Source organism: Opisthorchis viverrini, assembly GCF_000715545.1.
Source record: "Opisthorchis viverrini unplaced genomic scaffold opera_v5_46, whole genome shotgun sequence".
Lineage (NCBI taxonomy): Eukaryota > Metazoa > Platyhelminthes > Trematoda > Opisthorchiida > Opisthorchiidae > Opisthorchis > Opisthorchis viverrini.
This window is the reverse complement of record NW_008751703.1, coordinates 1,295,738-1,318,984: the sequence shown is the minus strand read 5'-3', so window position 1 is coordinate 1,318,984 and position 23,247 is coordinate 1,295,738. Positions and strand designations below refer to the sequence as shown.

General features: G+C 44.4%; 1 protein-coding gene across 1 annotated transcript; it reads left to right on the top strand.

Moving 5' to 3' along the window:
* Window positions 1-205: 205 nt before the first annotated feature.
* T265_03347 (hypothetical protein) lies at window positions 206-23,244 on the top strand (the record flags this gene model as incomplete). Its single annotated transcript, XM_009167808.1, has 7 exons — window positions 206-739; window positions 3,092-3,506; window positions 6,031-6,317; window positions 13,656-13,856; window positions 15,196-15,416; window positions 18,657-18,900; window positions 22,999-23,244. The coding sequence occupies 7 exons, from the start codon at window positions 287-289 to the stop codon at window positions 23,173-23,175; spliced, it is 1,998 nt and encodes a 665-aa protein (XP_009166072.1).
* Window positions 23,245-23,247: the final 3 nt, after the last annotated feature.

Genomic DNA, 23,247 nt, shown 5'->3' with positions numbered 1-23,247 from the left:
ACAACTTCTCGGGTAAACAAATTTATCAACAACGTCCACTGGCTCGTGAGGTGCACATTCGTGAACAGTAACTGAAAATTATTTCCAATGGTATTTTGATCATTTAGCCTCTTTGGCACTACTTTCCCCAATTTTTGAAACTCCCACCCTATTCATCCGGTTGGTTGTGCGTACGTTTTCTTATCTTTACGATTTTCTTCATAGCCTTACGTTCAACCGATGAACATTCGTCCCTTGACGTACAACTGCTGTTCTTTGGCTCTCACATAAGATCGCCATTCCAGACATGTTGGAAGCCAACTGTGATTCTTCAGCGAATATACAGACCACTGACCCTGACCTCAGGACTGAGTTTTCCGTCGATCAGATAGTTGCTGACGAAACAGCATCTCATGACTGGCTCCCACACATTGTGCAAGAAACTCTCTCCGAGCTTCCGAACCCTGAATCGCGCTACAAACTGCAATCCCTGTTGAATGATACGTTCAAGACTGTTCAACTTCATCAGTCTACCTGTCTCAGTGCCCAGGCCGAAGCTTCTGAATTGAAAGAACGTTTAAAGCTACTTGAAATAGAGCTTGGAGACGTGCGTAGCGCTGCTGCATTGATGGTTGATGGTCAGGATGACGCACTGTCTAACCTGAAACGTCGGTATGAGGAAGAACTCGCCTCACTGCAGTCAATTTCACAACACCAGCTTGCCGACCTAGAGGCAGCTGCTGAGAAGATGTTACAACGCGTAAGTTTGTTACAGTAGTATTGTTCCGTTCGTTGCTGTTTGGCCGTCCGTTGTCCAGATCATGCCTAGATCAATTCAGCGACTGGTTTAACCGACTGGAGGTTCTTTGTACCAGTTTTGTTCGCGCAAATACCTAGAACATGAGAGCGTGTAATCCAGGGCAGCGACTGTTGCCTCAATCAGTTATGGCTTATTATACATACTGTGGTTCCCCTCCACCTTTAGGCGTGTACCAGAAGTAATCTCTTGTGAGATGTATTTTATCATAAGGAAAATCTGTACAATGAGAACATGATACAATTTGGAGTATCTTATTGTGTTGAAGAAAAATTTGATATTACTGTGTGTGATGCACTCCCACAAATTTCTTGCAGTTTATGCGAAAATCAAGATTTAGAAGTTCTTACTCTTTTCTAACTACAAACAGTCACATTTTACGGATCCATCATACTCAATCAAGATAAAATATTTCATCTATGTATTGATAAGGTGTGAACCTGGTTGAGTGACCGTAGTAGCCACATTGTTAGTAAGAGGTGTCGCGTCGCATACTGCCCTAATCAATAAAATGGATATTACTGCGTGAAATAGTTTCGATTTTATCAAACGTATCTGAAGCATTTCAAGTAAGCGTGGGTGGGATCGAAGGGGTACAGCCAGTCGCTGGGTTTCAGGCTGCTTCATCCGTAATGCGTACGAACTGACTAACGCATACACTCACAAACCATTTATTCTGCTTGACCCGGCTACCATCTGGTCAGGTAAACTGGACGAATGACTACTGTGGTTTCTCCCAAGAGGGATTTCGACAGAAGCATACTTCTGGTCCGAGCGGAGTGGTAGCCCCCTTGGGTCCTAAACTATTATGCAGACTCCAGTAGACCAAACAGATTTGGTCTTTCCTGGGAGGTCCGTTTTCTCAACCACACGAAGGGTGGAAATAAGCTATGGGAGGTCATGCACAAACTTGGCGGCGAACTATGAAAAGCATTACCCGCGAACTCAGCTGAGCTTATCATGGCTGTCTCTCTGGATTTCGACCCGGAGACAGGATACACCACTGGTTACATACATTGACGGACAACCGAGTCGCGTGCTCGGTGGCGCGCACGCATCCAGTCTGTCGCCCTCAGTGCATATCTTCCCCTCCCGATATCCCCGCTGTAAATTCCACTGACGCTACTGATCTTGTGCACCACTTTTATGATACACTGCTCCAAGGCGTAGCTATACACCCCTATCTCATATCATCGGTGAACCAGGCTGTGGCAGCTCTGGACGTTGCACAACATGTTTGCGATTTTAAAGCTGATGATGATCATCTGTGTATGGATTGGCTGTTAGAACATACTTTCATGTTATGGCCAGAGTTTTTATCGTTGTCCTTAGATCGGAACCCGTAAGTTGGTATTTTATATTACATTAATATACGGTCTGTTTTCTACCGCATGCATATGACGATGGAGCAAAATAAGTTCCATCAACAGTAGTACTGTGGCTTGGTTTGGAATGTCTCCACATTTTTAAGGGGAAAGAACTGCTTATGGTTTCTGAGGAAAGACTCTCGTTTTATTTCGAAGGTTCTGGCTCAATTTACAATGCAACGCTTTTACGTTTGAGCTGCTGACCCATTTTTTCGTTAACCCTGGTCTCATCCTGTACAGTTCATCGAACCAATCAACATAGTATGATATTTTTGTGTTGCCAAAACCGTCTTTGTTTAAACTATTCAGCGTTTTAATCATCCACGCTCGTCGTTAAAGTCACCATTTTATTTTATTGTTATCTAGACACTGATAAATTGAGCTGATCGTGGTTATGTCCAACGTCCAATCGACCATGTCGGGACCCCGTGCAGTTACACGTATTAACTATGTATCACTGATTTTTAGCACACAATTTCCATTTCAAAAATGTTCACTTCAGGTATCCTTATGTCGGCTTCTGTACCACACCAACCCTATATCGTTTGTTGCGGAATCCTTTTAGAGCTGATGAAGTGAGAGCCTCTGGTTTGCTTGCGCGATCGAAGCTAATTGGTATTTGGGTCCACAGTTTCGGAATAATGATGCTTATTCCCAGACAACCTCAAAGCTTATATTGTTGACGATACTGTCGACATCCGTGAATCAGCTCCAACTAACCCTCTGTGGTGGTAACATATATTCACCTGTAGACACGCTACCATCTGATTATGATTGAAATACACCTGTGCAGGGAGATTGGACCTAGTGGATATTTTTCTTTAATCTTTTTTGGCCTGTGGTTTATGCGGTTATTGGCATAAAAATCTCATTCATTTCCGCTTTTAAATGGTGATTTTCACCATTCGTTTTCTTTTTTACCACGTAGGAACGTGCTCGCTGGGCAGAAGAGCGAAGTGCATTGCTGTCGCGGTTCGAGGCTCTGCGGGGTTCAGGAAGCCCGGTTTCACGTCGATTTTCGACTCCCATTGCCCCTCCAGTTAATCGGTCAAATTTTCCTGTGCAGCATCCACTCACAAGTGATAATGCGCTTATTCGCATCCCTAGTGGCACAAATTCTCCAGTCGAAGCAGAAGTGAATGTATCTTCCCCCCGTTCTCGTCTTGTGGATAGTTCAAACCATTACGGCGAGGCGGACGGTAATTCCTTCGCCGACAACGATGAAATGGGCTTGGTCCGCATGGGCGCAACATACATCAAGCGATATGAGGATGAAATCGCTCGATTGCGCAGAATGTTGGAAGATTCAGTCTTGCAAAACTACAACAAGACACCTGATGAAGGTAAAAATAAAAATTTCGCAAGTACTCTCATCCAAAGAGACATGGTGAACACTATGCCATCGGTTAGACCATCTTCCTGAAAGGGCCTGCAGTTTGCCACGCCGTTTAGTTAATTGCAGATTTATCTGTACCATGTTGAATGATTAGCACTATAGAAGTCCGGAGTTTGGCGGTTTTCATTTGTTTCTCAGTTAACTTGTGTCATTTAGTTGATCGTTTCTGGTTTTGACACCACCTCTATGCAGCGAAGTAACGATGACCGAAGTGTGGCTTCCCATTAGTGCAGTATGTTAGAAATGACGAGGGTAGTCTCATCCGTATCCTCATTGACTATCTCCTTAGCATGTTTGATGTCGAAAAAACTGTCATTAGAATGACTGCCACCCATGGGTTGTTTCGAAGCCACGAAACCCCCTAAGTTTTCTTCTTTCTGGTTGCAGTTGGGAACTTTGAACTCACAGCATAATTCCTCCTGGTTGCTTAAATTATCTTGCCCATATTCGGATGTTAATAATGATGACGTTTCAGCTGTGACATCCTTTCGGTGCCTAGCTGCCATACCTTCCGAAGTAAGCAAGAGAGCTGAGGTACTGCCAGGTTACCCAAGTCTGGACAGGAGTAGTCGGGGTGTAGAGGTCGGGTTCGAACCAAGGCCATACCTTCGAAGTAAGCAAGAGAGCTGAGGTACTGCCAGGTTACCCAAGTCTGGACAGGAGTAGTCGGGGTGTAGAGGTCGGGTTCGAACCAAGGGGTTTCAGATGTGCAAGTTCGCGACTTTACCACTGATCCATCTCGAACTTGGATGTACTGGTTGATGCTGTGTTTTCGAGCGCCTGATTGCTTTATCGTCCGTGATTCTAGTCGTATCTTTTACATGAGATGTCCGATTTATCTGTTCACACGAAATGTCCAGTGTGGACCCATATCGTCGAATCAATTGGGAATTATTTCGTCAAATAATACATCTGTACACTGATTGCTTTTCTTTGCCATCAAATTGCAATCCTAGCTCAAATCGTTTGTCTTCAAAGTCTGTCACCATATTCAGCTCTTGAATTTACTCTCCATCTATAGTGTTCAGTCTTTGTGGTGCGAACATTTATTTTCATACCGCTGTGAAAAGTTAGACGGGAACAGCTCAAGAATGGAATTGATTTTCATGCCTGGTAGACGACAGTGTGGTTCTCTAAACAGAACCACCCTCGGGATCCGGTCGAAATCGTCCCTTGTGGGTGATGATCCTGTTTGCGGTGATTGACCATGAAATCAAACTTTTCATTTTGGAAGAAATGGCAATACCTATTTGCGTCTCAGAAGCTTTTCTTTCTCACTCAGGGCCTGCTTGGGGAAGAAGGATATACCATTTTGTGTAAATTAATCATTCCAGTAGAGTCTCTGTGAGTTTTTCTTCCGTCTTGACATCGTTGTCTGTTTTTTGTCGTTCACTGAGTGATTTTGAACGATGAGGCGCAACGTATCCGCATTTTTCATGGTAACCTCAACAAATAAAGTGAGCTCAAAGGGCTAAAATGCGTCACGTAGACAGATTGCAAAATCTAGAGAATGCGGATAGGCTTGACTGGAATCCTTAAATCCTTTCTTTTAATGCTGTCGCTGGTTATGCTTCGACGGCTAATACTTTGGACACGAGCTGCACAACGACGACCGCGAAAGACACCTCATTCTTCGCTAGAAACTGGCATTTTCTGCCCTTTTCTGTTGATCCTATGCGGGATGGAAACAATCCGGAATTGTGCGGTCTATGTTACAATGGACCACGCAACCTCGTTCAGCGTATTGAGTCCTATTGCTATTGTGTACAGTATCTCGGGACCAGAAACCACGAGCTGACGTAACTCTGCATCTCACGCGTCATTCTCCATTGCCTTCAATGCAAAGTTGTCCTAATCCCCACTTGGTACGAGAAGTAGAGCCAGTCGACTTTTTGAACTTCAGGTGATGTGACTAATACAGTCATCTAAAACACTTGTCTAGGTCTTTCACCAACGATCATTCTACACTTCTTCCAATTTGGTAATCCTTTTGAAATCTCTTGATCCATCTTATTGTTGCTTCTGCAGCACCCTAGGTTTTTACAGCCCACGTCCTTGAAATCCTAGTATTAAAATTTTCCACCAGACGTTTAGGTTGGACACGAACGAATGTGCTTCTTCGTATACTAACAATAATGTCAACCAGACGCTCGAGATGTGGCTGCGCAACAACTCACTTCCGGCCATTGAAGGGCACAATTTCGTGTCGCTATTCTCATTTAACAATGAACAGGTCATTAAATTAGATGTATCACACACACACACACAGTAGGTACCAGGCTCGTAGCACGCCAAGTAATACGCCGAAAATAGCATGCTCAATAGGTCAAATGGGTATGTGCAATTTGCATAGGGGTTTTTCCTGATCCTATATCTTCTAATCATGTAAACGCAGAAATTCTGACAGCTAGTATTCCTTGTTTCACTGACACGTGCAATGTTTTACCCATGTGGGATGTTTCTACGCACAGGTGACCCTCCGTTATCGGATTCTGTACAGAATAATACTACGGAGAATCGTGAGACACCGAACTCTGATTCTAATGTTGTCCGGCGCGCTAGCCCGACTGACTCGCCCAGTTTCGTGATGGACGAGCCTCAGACTAGACTTGGTGAGCTTCCAAACAGTCCCATCACTGAAACTTCATGGCTTCGTTTGCAAAGAAGGCTAAAGGACACAGATCAACGTTCTTCGACAGGATGTGTTATGTGCTCCAACTATGAACACCAACTACAAATTCTACAGTCAAATCAACAAGTAGGTGTGTTGTCGTGTTTGACATCATGTTACATCTGTCCGTCATAAAAGACTTCATTGTCTACCCTGGCAAATTTATGTGATGACTCAATTTTTCGAGCACAGGTTCCTTGGTTTCAATCATCGGCATTAGCCATGAACTGTCCACATGTACCGTGGTTTCATCTCTCAGTTTTTTTAATCAGGTTAATGATTGACCAATACGAAAAGACATTGGAACCCAAATTCAGCCTCCATTAATTTCCAGGCGGCATGCTTCGGAAAAAAATTAAGCATGCGTAATGAAATCGTACGACTATCAATCAGTCGGATCAAAAAGTACCCAAGGATTGTTAGGAAATGAATACTTTTCGTTTGAAATTTAAACGCAACTAACTAACAGCTAAAAGTTCCTCTCAGTGTTACAGCTATTCTTCACAGCCTCATCTGGACACTGTCACCTGAACCCTTTTGCCTTGACAATAGCTGAACTCATGCTTCCTACTGTTATACACTTCGGCACGTGCTGGTGTGATACCCAGCCTGTCTAATTTATTAATAAGGTCAGGTGGACCATCCAATGCCATCCATTTATCCTTAGGCTTGTCCCTCAAAATCGAATACAACATCTTCCGTAAAATGGTTTCTTTAAGATGCTTTCACATTGGGATTCTCAGTCAAACCTAGTTATCCCATGAGAGGAAACAAAAAATGGGAATGGCCTCGATTCGGAAGTCAATAAACAGATTTCCCACAGTGTGGGTTATGGTGAGGTTTCTTCTTTTTGAGTCCGGAACCCGTATCCTATTTTGTAGTTTACGATACTCATCGGCGTGCGCTGACACCTTAGCCATGGAGCCATAGATATGGAAAGTCGCTCGCGATCCGTTTTTTAACAATGTATTATTATCAGGGGAGCTGTTCACCTTGACCGTAAGCAGTCACTTGAATGTAATCCCTTTCGGTTGGCGGAATGTCATAGTCTGTTTGGAGCGTCTTTCTAATTCCTCAGTAATAACCGGTATTCAGACGGTACTGCTGTGAGAGTCCGGCCTGGGAATTTTTATGATCAGTATGAGTATGAGTTCTCTGGTCAGTTGCATCAGTTGGTAAACAAGGCTTCGAGACAAGATATCCTATTAGTATTTCGTGATCGAAGCGCTCGAGTTGGCGAACAAGACGGCAACAGACGCCGTGTACTTGGCAGGTTTGAACTGAGCCAGCATGTGAGAAGTTTAAAAGGCTTAGAAAATTCCCCTCCCTTCATAATTTAGCTGTCAGCAATACCCTTTTTCAGCATCTCCAAAAAATCCCACGGACCGTGGTCATGGTTTATTAGAGAGACTATGTTCTGGTGGGCACACGTTGGTCCCTATCGGTTAATGACTGTGAGACGTTTGGGGTCGAGAAACGCAGGCGTTCCAGACCACATGGTTATACGAAAGAGGAAGCAGTAAGTATCCTCCACGGTGTATCAAAACCGTGACACTCAGCCTCCCGGATATCCAGCAAATGCTTTCAGGCGACAGATGTGTATTTTTGCGAAATACACTCATTTGTGTACCAATTTGATTTTGACGGGAGTCTCACTTTGAACCCAAATGAATCTGTCGCTTACGATGTTTTTAAGCAACTGAATGTGCTTTTTCATTTGGTACGTCAATCCAAAAATCACGATACGTGTATAGACTTGTTTTGTTCCGATAAACGATCTTCTTGGTTAATGGTATCCCCGTGAACTTCGCTAAGACCCATCACTCATTAGCGAAGGCCCGGGTCGGGTATACGGCAATGAAACCACAATTTGACACTGAGTCTAATTTACAATAAGGCTGTCCACCTTCACCGGTGCTCCCTGATTTCACTATCGATTGGTCACTCGAAGGGGCATTGGATGGGTACTGTGGCGCCTAGTTGGCTCCCAAACCTATATAGCTGATGACATTCGTTTTGCTGGTTGATGACTTGGAAAAACTCTAGCGTCTCTTGGACAGCCTAACTTACTACGCAGCACCAGTAGGACTGGAAATCAATATGCCACAGAACAGTCCACCAGTCCAGCCTCCCAACATCTGGAGTGAAATAACCTTACAGATTGGCGATTTCAAATAATTCACCGTATTTCCCGATCAACAAGCTCCACCATGTCTTAACGCAGCTCAGCACCGTCTTATGGGTAAAAATTAAGTTTAGCTAATTCACAAAAATTAGGATTTCCATTACCTGCTAAACCTGGTCTGGAGGTGCAGAAGCTATTCAAGAGCTAAGGGTTTTTTATCACTGATATCTTTTACGTACAGTGAGATTTTTCGATCTGGAAAGGATTTACAGTGATGAGATCAACTGTGACCCCTGTTCCAACCCCTAAAAGGACGTTTGGGCGTTAGTTGCTCGGGAGCAATACCGGGATTGCGAAGCGAACGTTGATCCTTAAAGCACTATGAGGATGGCATTGTCGCTTCGGAGGACAGCTTACTCGGTACGGTCAAGGGCGACGCAGAACGGGTGGGTCCTCGCGTGGTCTACGAATTCCGCCACTGGGTAAACATTGGATCGCGATTTGTGCACATCTGGTGGCCAGTTATCGCGCCTTGGTGATACGTATCCGCTATATTTCCGAAGCTTATCCAGTCTCAGCAAAGTCTCGTTCGGATGTATAAAAAAGTAATGCCAAACTACGGTCAGAAAAACTAAAGCCTTTGCCTGTCACTTCGTCTTGCGAAGGCTTTTACTGTGAACTAAGTTCCAAGCAGATTTTCGCACAGACACGTTTTGTGTTGTAACTTGCTGAACGCTAGTGCAGTAGAACGATCCGCCTGAACCTGCGACAACGAAAGGGTCAGACCGCGGGTAAAACGTTGCGGGCTGCTGGCAGGGTTTACCAAATTGGACTGAGGTAAGAGGGCTACTGCTATCCGGAAAGACAAGAAAGGAGGGCCGGCAGGAGGGACGCCATAACAGTCACACAGATACCAGCCACTGATTCGAGAATATGGGGAATGCTGTCCACGGTGAACGCAGGATCGACTATGTCAAACACGAGGCACACGTAAGATCATCAGCACATCCGTGTCAGGTGAACCAATTTCAGGTAACAGACTGCGGTTCGGTGAGGGGACCACGTCACATGGGACACCGGACAGAAGTGACATACCTCCCAAGTGGAGGGTACCGGATTCCAGATCAGCATGCTGGCAGCCCCAGGGACGGGCCGAAATGCGATAGCAACTCCATAAGTCGTCACAATGGAGTCCAAAGCAGCATTCCATTGAAGAGTCTTCTCAAGAGGAAGGCGTACGGAGGCCAGCCGTCCCTAATAACCGAACATCACATCATTTGGACGGATGTTTCACGCTCAGGACACCGGCCAAACGAAGGCGTGTCCTGATTGATCAGAATGCCGGTCAATCCGAGTCAAGCACCTTTGACTCGACGCTTCTCTCCCCCTCACGGAGATTCTGGCACGACCTTGTGGGACATTCTGTGACTACCATATAAATACAGTTGTAATAATTTTCTTTTGTCTCCATAAAGGGCTGTGTAGAGCTACCGTGTTTTTTTATATGCGATAGTGGGTGGAGCAGGAAGCCAAGGGATCGATACAGAGTTGCACTAACGTTCAGCAAGTTAAAACATTTTGATACTTCTGAAAGCATATTATCGAATCATGTAATCCCACCATCTGAGCACAAGAAAGAAGCCAGAACGATCCCAGCAGATAAGTCCGACTTTACGGAAAGGCTGAATAACACAGTATGGCGAATTTCAATCGGGAAGCAATGCGAAGCTAGACGCGCAAGATACATGTAGTGGAGGAATTGGTGTGCGAAGTTATACGACCAGCAGTTCTCTGACATACGAACATGGCCGGACACTGCCACAATTTCTGTCGATCAGCGGAGTCAAAAGCAGGTCTGAGTTGGTCGTTGGAAGGAGTGACGCAATTTCAGGCATGTTCAGAAACTGTAAATTCCGAAAAATGATGTGAAGCTCATATCGAAGGACTGGATAACCTGGGTGACAAGGTTAGTTCTGAAGTTCGGGGTTTCGGGTACCCTCTAGGGTTTATCTCATTACTTCAGCAACGATGAAGTTAACAATGGAGTGGGTGGACATCCTTGCTGGACGCTACCGCTTGTAGGGAAGCTTATGGTTAGCTGCCGATACACGTTTGCGAACGCAGAAGTGTGCGAATACAAATAGTGCATGATATTCATGAACTTCTTAAGAACACCCTGTTGCACAAGCGTACTGAAAACGACGAACCCGTTGAAAGAATTGAAAGCTTGCTTGAAACCAATGAAAACGTAGGTTTTAAGGCACATACGGGCCGTTACGGGTTGGAATCCTGTTTGCTGTTCTAGAGTCCCCTCTTCACATACCTTCGTAAGATGAATTAGAACAAGCGATGCAGTATCCAATTAGAATAAAGCCCAATCCAATTCCTCTGTTGGTGCCACATTCACCATAAGCACTTTTTGGAGTTTTGCTACTACTGTTAGCTCACATCCGTTGATTGAGACGGTCTCTTCCATCTATGTGGAAGTAAGTAAGCTGGGCGAACATCGTCTGAGGAGGTGACGCGGCTGAAAATATTCGTTAAGAGACACTGGGAGAAACAGAGCAGGTTCAGGAGCTCTGAACCCGAGGTGTTCGTCACACTGTTCTCTACTGCAGCCCTCATCTCTTGGGAACTTCGTAGCAGTCTGACGAATGCAAATACAGCGCTATCCGACGTTCCAGTGTGTGGCGGGTCCCGCAGACGAATACAACAAACGGAAGGGTGTTACGGATGGAATATCGATCCTGATTGAGCGTGAGTCAAGAGTGAATAGCGTAAAATGAATAACGCTTTACTTATCTAAGAATAGACGCACATAAGCTGAAAGTGAAGGCGAAAGCATGTTTAATACAAAACGACAATGTGAACATAAAGGATAGTCATGACATTCACCCGGGCCGTTGGATTGTATTTAGAGAGGGGTTACTCGGACACAGGGACTGTGTTTGAAGATGCAGGTCCATCGCCCGGACACGGAGGTGAGACTGAAGTATGATCGGTATCATCTTCAACGTTGTTGAGCGGAGGCGCGTGTGTGTCAGACAGAGGGGGTGTATGAACGCCATTCCCTCTACTGGGTGACGTACGCGTGAAGTCGTTGACATGTGTGCGATCATCACAAGGAGCGAGATGGCGGACGGATACAGTGCCTTCTTTTCCTCCGGGAAAACGAACGTGTGGATTACAATTTATAAGTTCGACTTCCTCAGCGACCAATCCATACTTTGAGGCATGGTCAAATATTTTCAGTAAAACAGATCCTGGAGTAGTTAGCCAAGTTGGTATAGACAAACCACAGGATGACCGACGTTCAAACCGGAAGAACCGTTCATGTGGAGTGGCATTCGTGGAGACGCAGTGAAGGGACCGTACGGAGTGGATGGCATCTGATAGGGCCGACTCCCAGTGACAGTTTTGAAGGCCTTTCACCTGAGCTGGCCCGTTGAGGCGTTGGACTTGCCCGTTCCCCTGGGGACTGTAAGTCGTTGTTCGACTGGTGCAAACTCCTCTGTCGTGGAGGGACGGTTCACCAAAGAACGAAGAGCCACGATCCGAATGTACATGTGCAGGTATACCAAACAAAGGATACTTCACATATACATTCAATAACGGTGGATTCACATGTATCTGCGCAAGGAAAGGCAAACGGAAAACGGGAATACTCGTCAACGATAGTAAAGAGATATCGGTTTCGAGTAACAGAGGGCAGAGGTCCTTTAAAATCGATGCTAATTTGTTCGAACGGTTGAATCGCTTTGATAAGCGTAGCGAGGCTGGTGGTTTGTAAACCGTACACAATCCGTACACTTTTTGGTGATGTCTTTGACATCTGCGAGGAAAAACGGTAAGTTTTTTGGAAAGCACAAAGTGATGCATGCGAGTAATTTCGGGGTAGCACAAGCAATTTTCGCTTCTAGTTTATCGTTGCCGATCACATTGGTGCATAAGTTAGGCGAGAAGGTGTCAGATTCTTTTCCAGGTTTGTAGCTGACGTCGTAGCTAAAAGCGGAGAGTTCCATTTTCCGTCGCTGGATTTTATCGTTTGTTATCTTACTTTTCTACAACGTGCCATACATGAAGGAAACCGATCGCTTGTCAGTGATAAGTTTGAAGTGCTTCCAGAAGAGATAATGCTTCCATTTACGGATAGATTCAAAGGGGTAAAAATAACGAGTCAAGTGGAATATTGTGTTGGTATGAATTTCACGCGACTTCCTGCTAGTCTGTTTAACTTTTCCCCACAACCGACTAAACTAACACTCTTCTCGTGGTCGATACTTCCACACTGGAAAACAATAAAATCACTTCAGTGAACATGAACAGCATATCCAATCATTCTTGAGGCTACTTTTCTGATGAGGGCCGCAATGTACCAATTTGTACAAGTCAGCACATTCGTTCCGACAGTTTCGCCGCGGCAAAAGCGTGATGAATCGGTTGGTTGACCAAGTGGCTGATATGACTGTATCCCCACCATCTACAGAAGTAAGATATGAAAAACACACTCACACCACAGAAGACCGAACCTTTCATTTCATACCGGGCACTACTAAACCGGCTATGAGCGCTGTGCTTCGGAGCCTTATCTTTGATAGAGGCCTTTGTAATCTGATCAAAAGAAACTTACGTTACCCCTGCATTTACTTTGGCTTATAAACTACTCTATTCTTACGATCTAGTTTACTTGTGAGGCGCTCACTAACCCATTAACTTGTTTACACTTTCTCCTCCCACTTACATATTTATCCGTGGATTTCTTACTATTATTACTTGTGATGTATTTTATTGAGTCATTCGGTCATTAAAATCCAACCTCCATCACTACTTCCGTTCTTCTCTTAGTCAAACTGTTATGTTTGATCCACACAAAATAAGGCCGGGTATGAAAGGCTTGTGACATTTCCTACCAAAACAGCTCATAAAATATACTCATTTGCAAATCAATTAGGTTTTCACGAGAGACTCAACTGAATCTCCCGTTTAAAATGTTCTACAACTGAATGTGCTGCACACAGGCCACCTCATGTTTCAGTTGGCACGATATTCGAGATATCGCAGTAGATTTTCATGCAGAACACAGGGTTGGTGGAAACTCGGGAACTGCGCCTATTTGATGAGCCTTAAGAAGGGCGAAACCGGTCGTGAGCTATCAAAGAGTTTTCAGCGACCTTGTGAGTAGCTTCCTTCATAAAGCCCATAATATAAATATATCAATGCATCTATTACACCTCAACAAGTCCAAGTGCTTAACGATAAATCTGACGTATACTATCTGCTTGTTATGTCAAATATTCCAGCTGAAGGACAAAACTCTACGGGAGCTGACTAACGAGTTAGCAAAGAAGTCTGGACAATTGGCAGTGGCCCTCCAGAATCAATCTGATTTGGAGACCGAGCTAAAGTCACGTACAATCACACATGCCAAACGAATAGAATTGTTGGAATCATCAATAACTCGCTTCAGTGGGCGTTTGGAAGATTTACTGTCTAATTACCGCGTAAGTCAACATTCTGCTAATCGGTTTACTCTGAACTTGTGTTTTATCTGTGTACGTAGACCTCTCTTTCTTATCCCTTTTCAATTCCTATTTTTGTCATCTTAGAATTTCGGAAACGGTGGATTTTTCCACATTTAGTTCAAGAAAGATATTGTTTGGTCTAACGTGTCTCACTGTAGCCGTACCTGCTTTATTCCTGGTTTTTGTCACGCCTGGTTTTGTTGATTTTATTGCGGCTCATTCTTATGGGAGCCTAAGCCAGATCGAGCACCGTTTCGGATTGCAATTGCTCGTTATCTAAGATGAGCAAGGCCACTTACGCAGCTCACCATTATGGCGAACATGTTTTTTCTTAGAAGTTTTCTACAAGTAACGTTCACGTCCATACTCAGGTTTTTCGAATTTGAACCTTTGGTCTTTTTGTAACCATGTGCAACGCAGTATGGGAATAAGGGAAAGTCGAACCTTCAGCAGAATCGCTGGTCATTGAATATGTGACCTGATCCTGTCAAATCGCCGCAAGTATTTTCACGCACTGACCCAGGAATTGATCTGATTAGCTTTTCGACACGGTTCGCCGTCTAAATCAGTGAACACTTTTTGTGATGTTGGTATAATCCTGAAAATAAGGAGTGATGGACAGCAATACTACCAAGCGCCACCTTTGGTGGTGAAATCCGGAGAAAAGCCTGCTCGGACATTTACGCATTCACATGTGTCGGATTATTGCGGACGTAGAAGTGGAGCGGGCACGAAATTTAGAAGCTCTACCGTCTCAGTGACAGCGCCTGCACCAGCTCCTTGTGTCCGCATACTACTAACGATGTAGTCCATCTAATTCTGATGGAGCATGTGAGTTGATATTATTCTAAGACTTACTGTGTTTGAGCTCGGTTCTTCCTCATATCATCAAAACTATATAAGCAATCGCCTTTACTTTTACTTTGATTTGCGTTCAGTTGGGCTCGGAGCTAATCGAAATTCGATTTTTTACTATTGGTTTTCCTTTTTGTTTGAGAATGAAACACGGCAGCAAAATCTTGCGCGACATCCCGGATTTATTAATTCTGCCTGTCCCATCATCGAGCAAAATAAACCGAAGTGAGGAAAAAGTTGTTATTTCAAATGTCTGTAAGTCTCCTATTTCGGTGGCATCCGCGGGCGGAAGAAGACCAAGACATCTTAGTTTTCCCCTTCATTCTTCCTATCATCATTTGAGATGGAGTGCTCACATATTAGGACTGCGAAACAACTTCGAAATATCATGCATATTATGGTCTACTTTCTTTTCGTTTCTTATTTTCTTGTGGCGTTGCATTTTCTATTTTTTTCGTGATAGGCTCATCGGATGAACACTGAAACCGATCTTCGACTTCTGACCATCGAGCGTGAAACCCTTCAGGCCAACATGGAAACTTTGCAAGCGCATTACGACGCTCTGATTGGACGGCGATCGAAATCAGCAACTGAATTGAGTGAACAGCCTATTCACCTACCCAGTGATAAAACAGAACTCGAATTGCTCGCTCTAAAGTTGTACGAAGAAAATCTATCACTTCGGTAGGTGTGTTACGAGTGAATTTCCGTCTGACTTCATTATGGTATGCCATTAGTGGAATCTGGTATATCTGTACACAAATCCAAAAGTCATGTGTGGAACTAGGGACAACAGGGTAAGATATGAATGGCTTCAGCGTTGGAATAAGTCTCCTAACTCACATGCAGAAACCTCTAAACCCTGAGAAACTCAAAGAAGAAGTTCACAATCACGCCGTCGATCGTTTCCGCCAGACATTTTAATCGACTGCTTCGTCTCTTATTCCAAGTTATTCTGACGGGAAATAATCATACTTGCCCTGGTATTTGGTGGCACGTGACGTCATGGTTGGCACACTGACTTAGCCTATCTAATGCCATCACTACTGCCTACGCACCGTTAAATGTCGTTAGTTCCCAATTGTTCAACCGGGGGTGTTCTGCACCCATTAAAGTCAGCAGTTTCCCCGGAATAATAGTAATATCAAGATAGGTCATGGGCGTCGAATACCCACCAGAAAGCTTAGCATTTCGTATCCGGCATTGACTTCTCAGCTGCTTTTGTCGAGCTGTGTATGACCTTCTAGTGTATCAACCCTCATGTTTTCTATGAGTCATAGGCACCTCTGCACTGGCGGAACGGTATATTTTGCCCCGCAAAACGAACGGCTATTAAAAGGCCATAAGCCGTCAGCCGATATCATCTGTGTTTAGTGCTTGTTTTCTAAACCAGCCTTACAGTGGGCAGTCGATATCCCCGTATCACTCTCGCACTTTATTCTCAACTTACCATTTTTACTGGTGGCCTCATCTCACAACAATAATTTGCGATTTGTTTTAGAATGATGTAAAATTTACCCATATTTAGGCCACATTGGCCAACATTTGGATTGTATTTGCCCACCCTATTGGTTCGAGATGGCTCAGTGGTTAGAGCGCTGATTTACTGACCGGAAGGTCCGTGGTTTGAACCCGACCTCTGTCTCTCGACTTCCCCTGTGTAGGCCTGGCAGTATCCCAACCCTCGTACTTCCTTCTGATGGTATGGCTTTTAGGTACCGAAAGAGTGCTACGGAGGAGCGGTTTTTTGATCACCCGATTTACTGTAACTATACGGCACTAAAATAAAATTATGACGATAACTTTTGTGCAACTTTCTTAGGTGTGGATACATGTATTGTGTCATTGGTTGTGATAGCTCTCAGTAAGCCACTTTTCGTCCAACAATTTAATGGGCGCGTCTTCATGGGTTGATGGCTGGAGATTAATTCAGATTAATTTCAGTTTGTGGCCTCTGCATGGTATGGCTTCTCTCATACGATTGGAAGACTTATTTGAGCTATGCAGCGTAGTTATCTATTTTTTGGTTCCCAAATCACTCCACTTCGTCTGGGAACCTGGTCGGGATAAAAACAATAATAGAAAGGCCGGCAACTACCCTGTCAAGTCGTCGTTCCAGCGACTACACGCAACAGGACGTTGAACACTTTCTGTTGGTGAGAAGTATGCCACCCAACAAGGGACTCTCAGTCTTCATCATCATTGACAGCAACTTCAGATAAGGCCACCAGTGCTTCACTACCATACAGTCGTGTCATTTCGTAATGGAAAGAAAAAATGGTGCAGGTAGGACGTCCTAGGACTAGCCTACCACAAATATCCGGGGTGCCTACACTTTTAACACTGGATAGGAACTGACATCATGAACTCCACTGACATTTCTTAGTCGCCTTATCGTTCATTGTCTCCAGCCCAGTACAGAGAGGATAAGGTGGATCCCATCTTGCAAGACGAACAGCACACGATGCCCAAATCTCTTATAACCCTCTCCATTTACTTGTGTCATGTCGAATTCTGTTCAGCCTTAAGTTTCCACCACTCTTAATTAGGCACGGGAAACAGTGCTATTCTTGACAGTCGGTGGCTCGGCATGCGCAACATATAGCCGAGTCACCTTAGCTGGCAGTGCTGGACGCATTCTTTGAGTGAAATACCGTCTGTTTCACCAAAAGCAGTCTTTTTTTGAACTGTTGGACAGCCGCGTAGTTCCATACGGATTCCTTGAATTACTTCACATCTGCGAGGTAGTCTGGGAGAAAGCTGTGCGATGGGATTAGGAACACTAGGTTGTTTTCCGAATATGACATGCAATCAACTCCAGATGGAGAAGTTAAGAAGGTCGTCCTCCAAACCAGATTCGCATCACTAAACTGTTGACTGTCAGCCCGCGTACTGTTAAATACGTTCGAGGAATCCGACCGTGCGCAGTGACATCAAGAGACCAACTTACCTGAATTTCTTCGTTAGGTCAGTTTATCATTGCTTCTAGGGTCCGACCTTCATGTCGTACGATATAGCATACGAAATAATCCCAGTCTCAACCACCAACGGACGTCACTCGCTAACTTTCAGAAAAAGAAGGAAGCCACACATGCCAGTCGGAACCTAGTGTGTGATTACTCTCCTAGGCAGTGGGAAACAAGAGTCTGATGCAACTCCAAACTCATCTACTGAATGAACTATAGCGATTGACGTCTGTGTTATATACTGTCTACTCCATTAAGCAAGCCTTTTCCACTGTCCGTTGGGACAGAATTTTGAGTGTTTAGTTTCTGGAACGCGATCCCACTACTTCCCGTGACTTTTTGGATAAAACTTATTCGTCCCAAGACGGTATGGCACCTCTAACAATCCCCCTTCTATGATCTAGACAACCAGGAAGTAACAGCAAATTTCATTAGATTATCCAGTAGTCCACTTTCTTCCTAACTCCTATAATTTGGTAACAGTTCCCTATCTTCTATTCGACTAACTGTAAACCAAACCTGCGTTACCAACTTCAGAGCGTATTTCCAACATAGTAGCGTTCGGTGCCTGTACTTCATATCAAATGGATCAACGCGCACTCTTTGTTGGTTGTTGCTCTAGGCTGCCTTCAAGAGAGGCATACATGACTCCATTGTCGTAATGTATTTCGACACAATCCAAACCGGCTCTGCTCTCCAGACTCCTGACGACCCAGTCTCAGCACCCCATCGTCTTAGTCATTTGATCATTACTTTGGGTTTCATACCCGAAAATGCTGTGCTTGGTTGGGTTCCCCCTAATGGCCAGTCATTTGCAGTTGACCGAGCCAGTCAGCGACCAAAAACGCGTAAATTGCTTAGTACGTCCACAACACGATTAAGGGGGGTTGGAAATCGTTTCATAAGGGTGTTGCCCAACTGTATTTAGAACATTTCCAACTATATGCACCCGTTGTAGCACAGCCCGGGAGCATCTGGATGAACGTTTGCAAAGTGAGTCACAGTTCAACCAGCAGCAGCTGAATGCTGAGCGGGCAGAACGAGAGAATGCAGAGAATACACTCCAGCGTGAACTGGATGACACCAAAGCGCGCTTGGCATCTCTGGCTGATATAGTGGCTAAACACGACAAGGAAGCTTCGGCTCGTCTGAAGGCGGAAGAAGATGTCGAGTCAGTTCGGAAGCAGATGGAAGAGGTTCAGGTGAGTTCACCCCCAGTTATTCTTGATGTTTAGCAGAAATCGCCTTTTCACAACAGATCAGAGGTAGGTTGTCAGAAGTTTTTACAACATCCATTTACCTAGTCACCGTTCTGTTATATATTCCACGGGTCATGTGAAATCAACAGAGGGCTAGTGACAACCTCTTTCTCAACACCAACTGCTACACCTTCCTCCCGGTAGCAAGTTCTGATGGTCAATGTCCACAATTTACTTATAGGTAATCAATATTTCGATGCATTACAATCAACTTCCGACGCTGTAGGCTCAAGGCAGCTCGTCGTTGGGAGGTTCGCCAGCCGGCAAGCCTCCACGGCAAAGCAGCAATTATTATGAGTACAAGCAATGAGAGAAAGAAGCAACAGAAGGATATGCCGCTTTGACGCCATAGATGCTTCAAACTAGCAAACGCGACTTGAGCCTTGAATTATTAGTGGTGACCTTGGCCATTCAATGCGGTTGCTGCCACAGATCTGGTGTGGATCGAATCTCAGCACTGCGGTTTTTCAACTTCCTCGTCCAACCGAACGGAGGGAAACCGGGTCTACAAAATATCTCATGTCATCCTTGACAGAGGAATGCGTTGAGCCGTCGAGTCCAAAAGAACAGCAACTACTACAGCGTTTACTTTGCCACATATGGCACACCATCTCTTTCACACTGAAACGGTAGTCATAGTCAGATAACAGCAGAACCTTATGCGGCAAGTGATTTGTGAAACACGATAGTCTGGCCTCGTTGATTGCCATCTTACTCGGTATTTACGATGGGATCGGTAAGCAAAACGTACGGCTAGAATTTCTTGGTAAAAAATCTCGTTGCAGTAGGTTCGTTCACTAGCCGCTACTTGCTTCCGTTAAGCAACGAGGTAAGAGTAGGTATGTCAAACGTCAGAGTTGGATTTCTCCCACAAAACAACTCTAGAGGAAGTTGCGCGAGTCAGTTTCTCCCGCTTATTTGCTTCTGACGTGGAGAACATGTTCAACCACTCGTCTGTATTGTTGGATCAGTTAGGAGCAGTGTAGGACGCCATAACGATGATCCCATCATTGGACACCTTGTCATTCCAACATATTTTGAGTAGTCACCTTAAGTATCAGTGTTCAGAGTCATCGAAGTTCGACAGTTCGGAGAGGCCAGATGCCGCAAACCTATGTTATTACGAAACGGAGGCCATAGTGTACACATGGAGCTCCTTTCGAAAGCTGATTTCTGAGCTTTTTCATAGAGCGGTATGAATCTACATGCTGTGCCGGCGCGGTATCCATGCAAAGTCCAGTGAATAAGTCGCAGTAACTAACCAATACTGATTTTATAGTGCCACTGATACCAGCGCAGTGCGCAAGAAGTTCCTGGATCACTGTATTTTGGCGATAAGCCAATTTTTGATAGGTTATCGACGATAGATTAATCAGAACTGAAAAGTATTTGAACTTCACCAAAAAACTTCAATACCAGAAAGATCGCAAATTTGTAGTGATGTAAGCACAAGATCACTTCATCTCTCGTTCGTATGGTCCGTACTTAACCGAATTACTTTCAAGAATCGCTAATTGGTTTTGGAAGTAGAACATTTGAAGTGCTAAATCGGTCATCTTCTGGTTGCTAGAAGTGTACTGTATCGTTTTAATGCCTTCAATAGTTCATTATGCACATTTTATTATTCCCTACTAATTAGGTTCACATCCAGACTAAGAGGAACGGCTGAACGACGAACTAATTTGGTAAACGAGCCACGTTTTGATATCTGCATGTACATCAGCGAATTCGCCAGCCGGGCGGACTATACACTTGACCCATTTAGGTAACGATAAAAATGGTATGTTATATGCGGCAATGATACGCTAGACTAAATTTGAGTTCCACAGAAACAAGCAGTTAGGCCGCGGGTCGTCTCACTAGCGATTTTGATCAGTGCACAACAATCGAGTTTGTCGATAGGTTAGTCCTAAAATTATCATTTGTGGCTTACACAGTATGAGCTAAGCTTTCGCCAGCAACCACTGGTAAGCCCTCAAGATGCCTACTTTGTTTATCACACACCAACACCTGAGTTTTAGCTGATCACAGGACCCGATGACTGGTGTTTGATAGTGGATCAATATGGCTTATGCTGTTTTTTAGCTTCCACACTCAGTAATGTGAGATGCATGTACTTACACGCTGTCAGTGATTTAATTCCCACTACCGAAAGTGGATGTTGCTTCCGGCACAGTCAACGATGTGCGTACTCGTTGATGTTTATTTAAAACCCGGCTTCACGCAGCTTGTAAATAGACTAGTTTGGTAGCGTTCGTCATCCTTTCCTTTCCTTTTGCGTGAGACCTGTGTTTCCTGCGTCGCGCGAAGTGTCGAGTGCACAAAATTCGACGATTAATTAATGGAGAAGTATGTTGTTTTAATGAGGACAACTACTCACAAGGTTTCTGAAAACTCTTCGACAGCCCGCGACCGGTTTCGCCATCCTTGTTGTTTTTAGTTAAGCTTCTACATGTATCTAATTTTTCAATTAATATTTGGCTGCGCAACATTGTCTCATGCAAGAAAAATCGAATGCGATCACCTGTTTGCATGAATCGAACTGAGGTGAACGCATCAGAGGTGTGCGTCACTCGTCATCGCCTTCATTGTAGACCGACAAGCATATCCAACTTGTACTTTCAAGTCAACATTCCTAGGCGTCATTCCTTCCAGACTGCAAGTGCGTGAACTTCGCATTTCGATGTTTATCCCGTCCCTTTCCTTTTTCCATTCTTATATGAATTTCTCTGCTTCGTGGTACTCCCACCATCAACCCTGTCCTCTCGATAACCGTGAACGGACAATAGAAACTTATGAAACAAATTCAAACTGTCTGACAAACGCGATTAAAAATGGTTCAGAGACAGAAAGTAAAATTTGAAAACTTATTTGGTCTATCGTAACCACCTGTAAACAGATATGTAGTCTACTGAACAATCGCTTTATTACTGGACGGTTGATTAGCGAGTTTTCATTTTACTCACGCATATCAAAAGGATTTTTTCCCAAAAATGCAGTACTCGGTCTACTTTGTAGCCCTCTTTGAAATGACTCTTTCTCTGACACAGTCTGTAGCCATAGGGGCCAACGCAGGTATTGAGTTATTCATCCTTTCGAATTATGTCCACCTGTCTCGTGCGCACTAGTTTGCTCTACTGCCCGGACGATCGGCTGCATCGCCTTTGACCAGAGTTCGGAAACCCTCCTCTTCCCGTCAAACCCTTGAGTAACGAAATTTGGCTAGTGAATTAGAAGCTTCGTACCCAAAGCAATAAACCATAAGGTTTCAGTCAAATCTACCAAGCGCTGGATAATAACATGAAAGATCGAAAGTTCCGGCGCTGAAAACACCCGGGCAAAATTTAACGCACAGTAGGCCAAACGGCGGCGTCCCCGGTCAGCATGAACTTGGGATATGGCAAAACGTGTGCGATCAGAATACTGAAATCGTTTGAGGCTGGCAAACTATATCAACATTTAGCTTTTGTATCCATGAGGTGCAGAAGCTGACCAGGGGCGAGATTGCTCAAGTGGTTAGAGCGCGAATTTACTGACCGGAAGGTCCGTGCTTCGAACCCGACCTCTGTCTCTCGACTTCCCCTGTCTAGGCTTGGGCAACCTGGCAGTATCCCAGCCCTCTTGCTTTTTTCGGGTGGCATGGCAGCTAGGCACCATAAGGATGTTAGGGCTGAACGATTATTATTTAATTTTATTAAATTTGTATCCATGAGGTATGTGTCATTTCTTGTGGGTGATCCGCAGTTGCATATCAAAGTCAAATATGGTCATGTAGGTAGGCATATTTGTGGCATGTGAATCCGCACAAAGATATGTTAATACACATTTATTCACAATGCTTATCACTAATGAGGCTGGAAAATTAGCTGGATTTTCGAGCACCTGTAAATATTCCGAAACATGGTGACTTCTCTAAGGCTGACGCCTGCAAGTAACTTGATTTCACCTGCGTTCGACTTCACATGTGCTTCCTAACGCCCCTAGTAGTCGTGATCGTATTAAAGAATATTGGTTGTCCACTACTTGCTACCTGTTCTACAGATTAAACTGAATCAAGCGGAATCCGAGGCCGCCGAATTGCGTACTGAAGTGTCGAATTTTCAACAGCGGATGATATGCTTGCAATCAGATCTGGACAATGCGGAGTCCGTGCAAGCTGACTTTGTTCGCCTTTCACAAACCTTACAGGTGGGTTTTGGGTTCCGACGTTGTAATTGAATTTATGCCAGTCATATTTCCCGTTGAATATACGATACGGATTACGTCCTGTATTCTAGGTTCAGTTGGAAC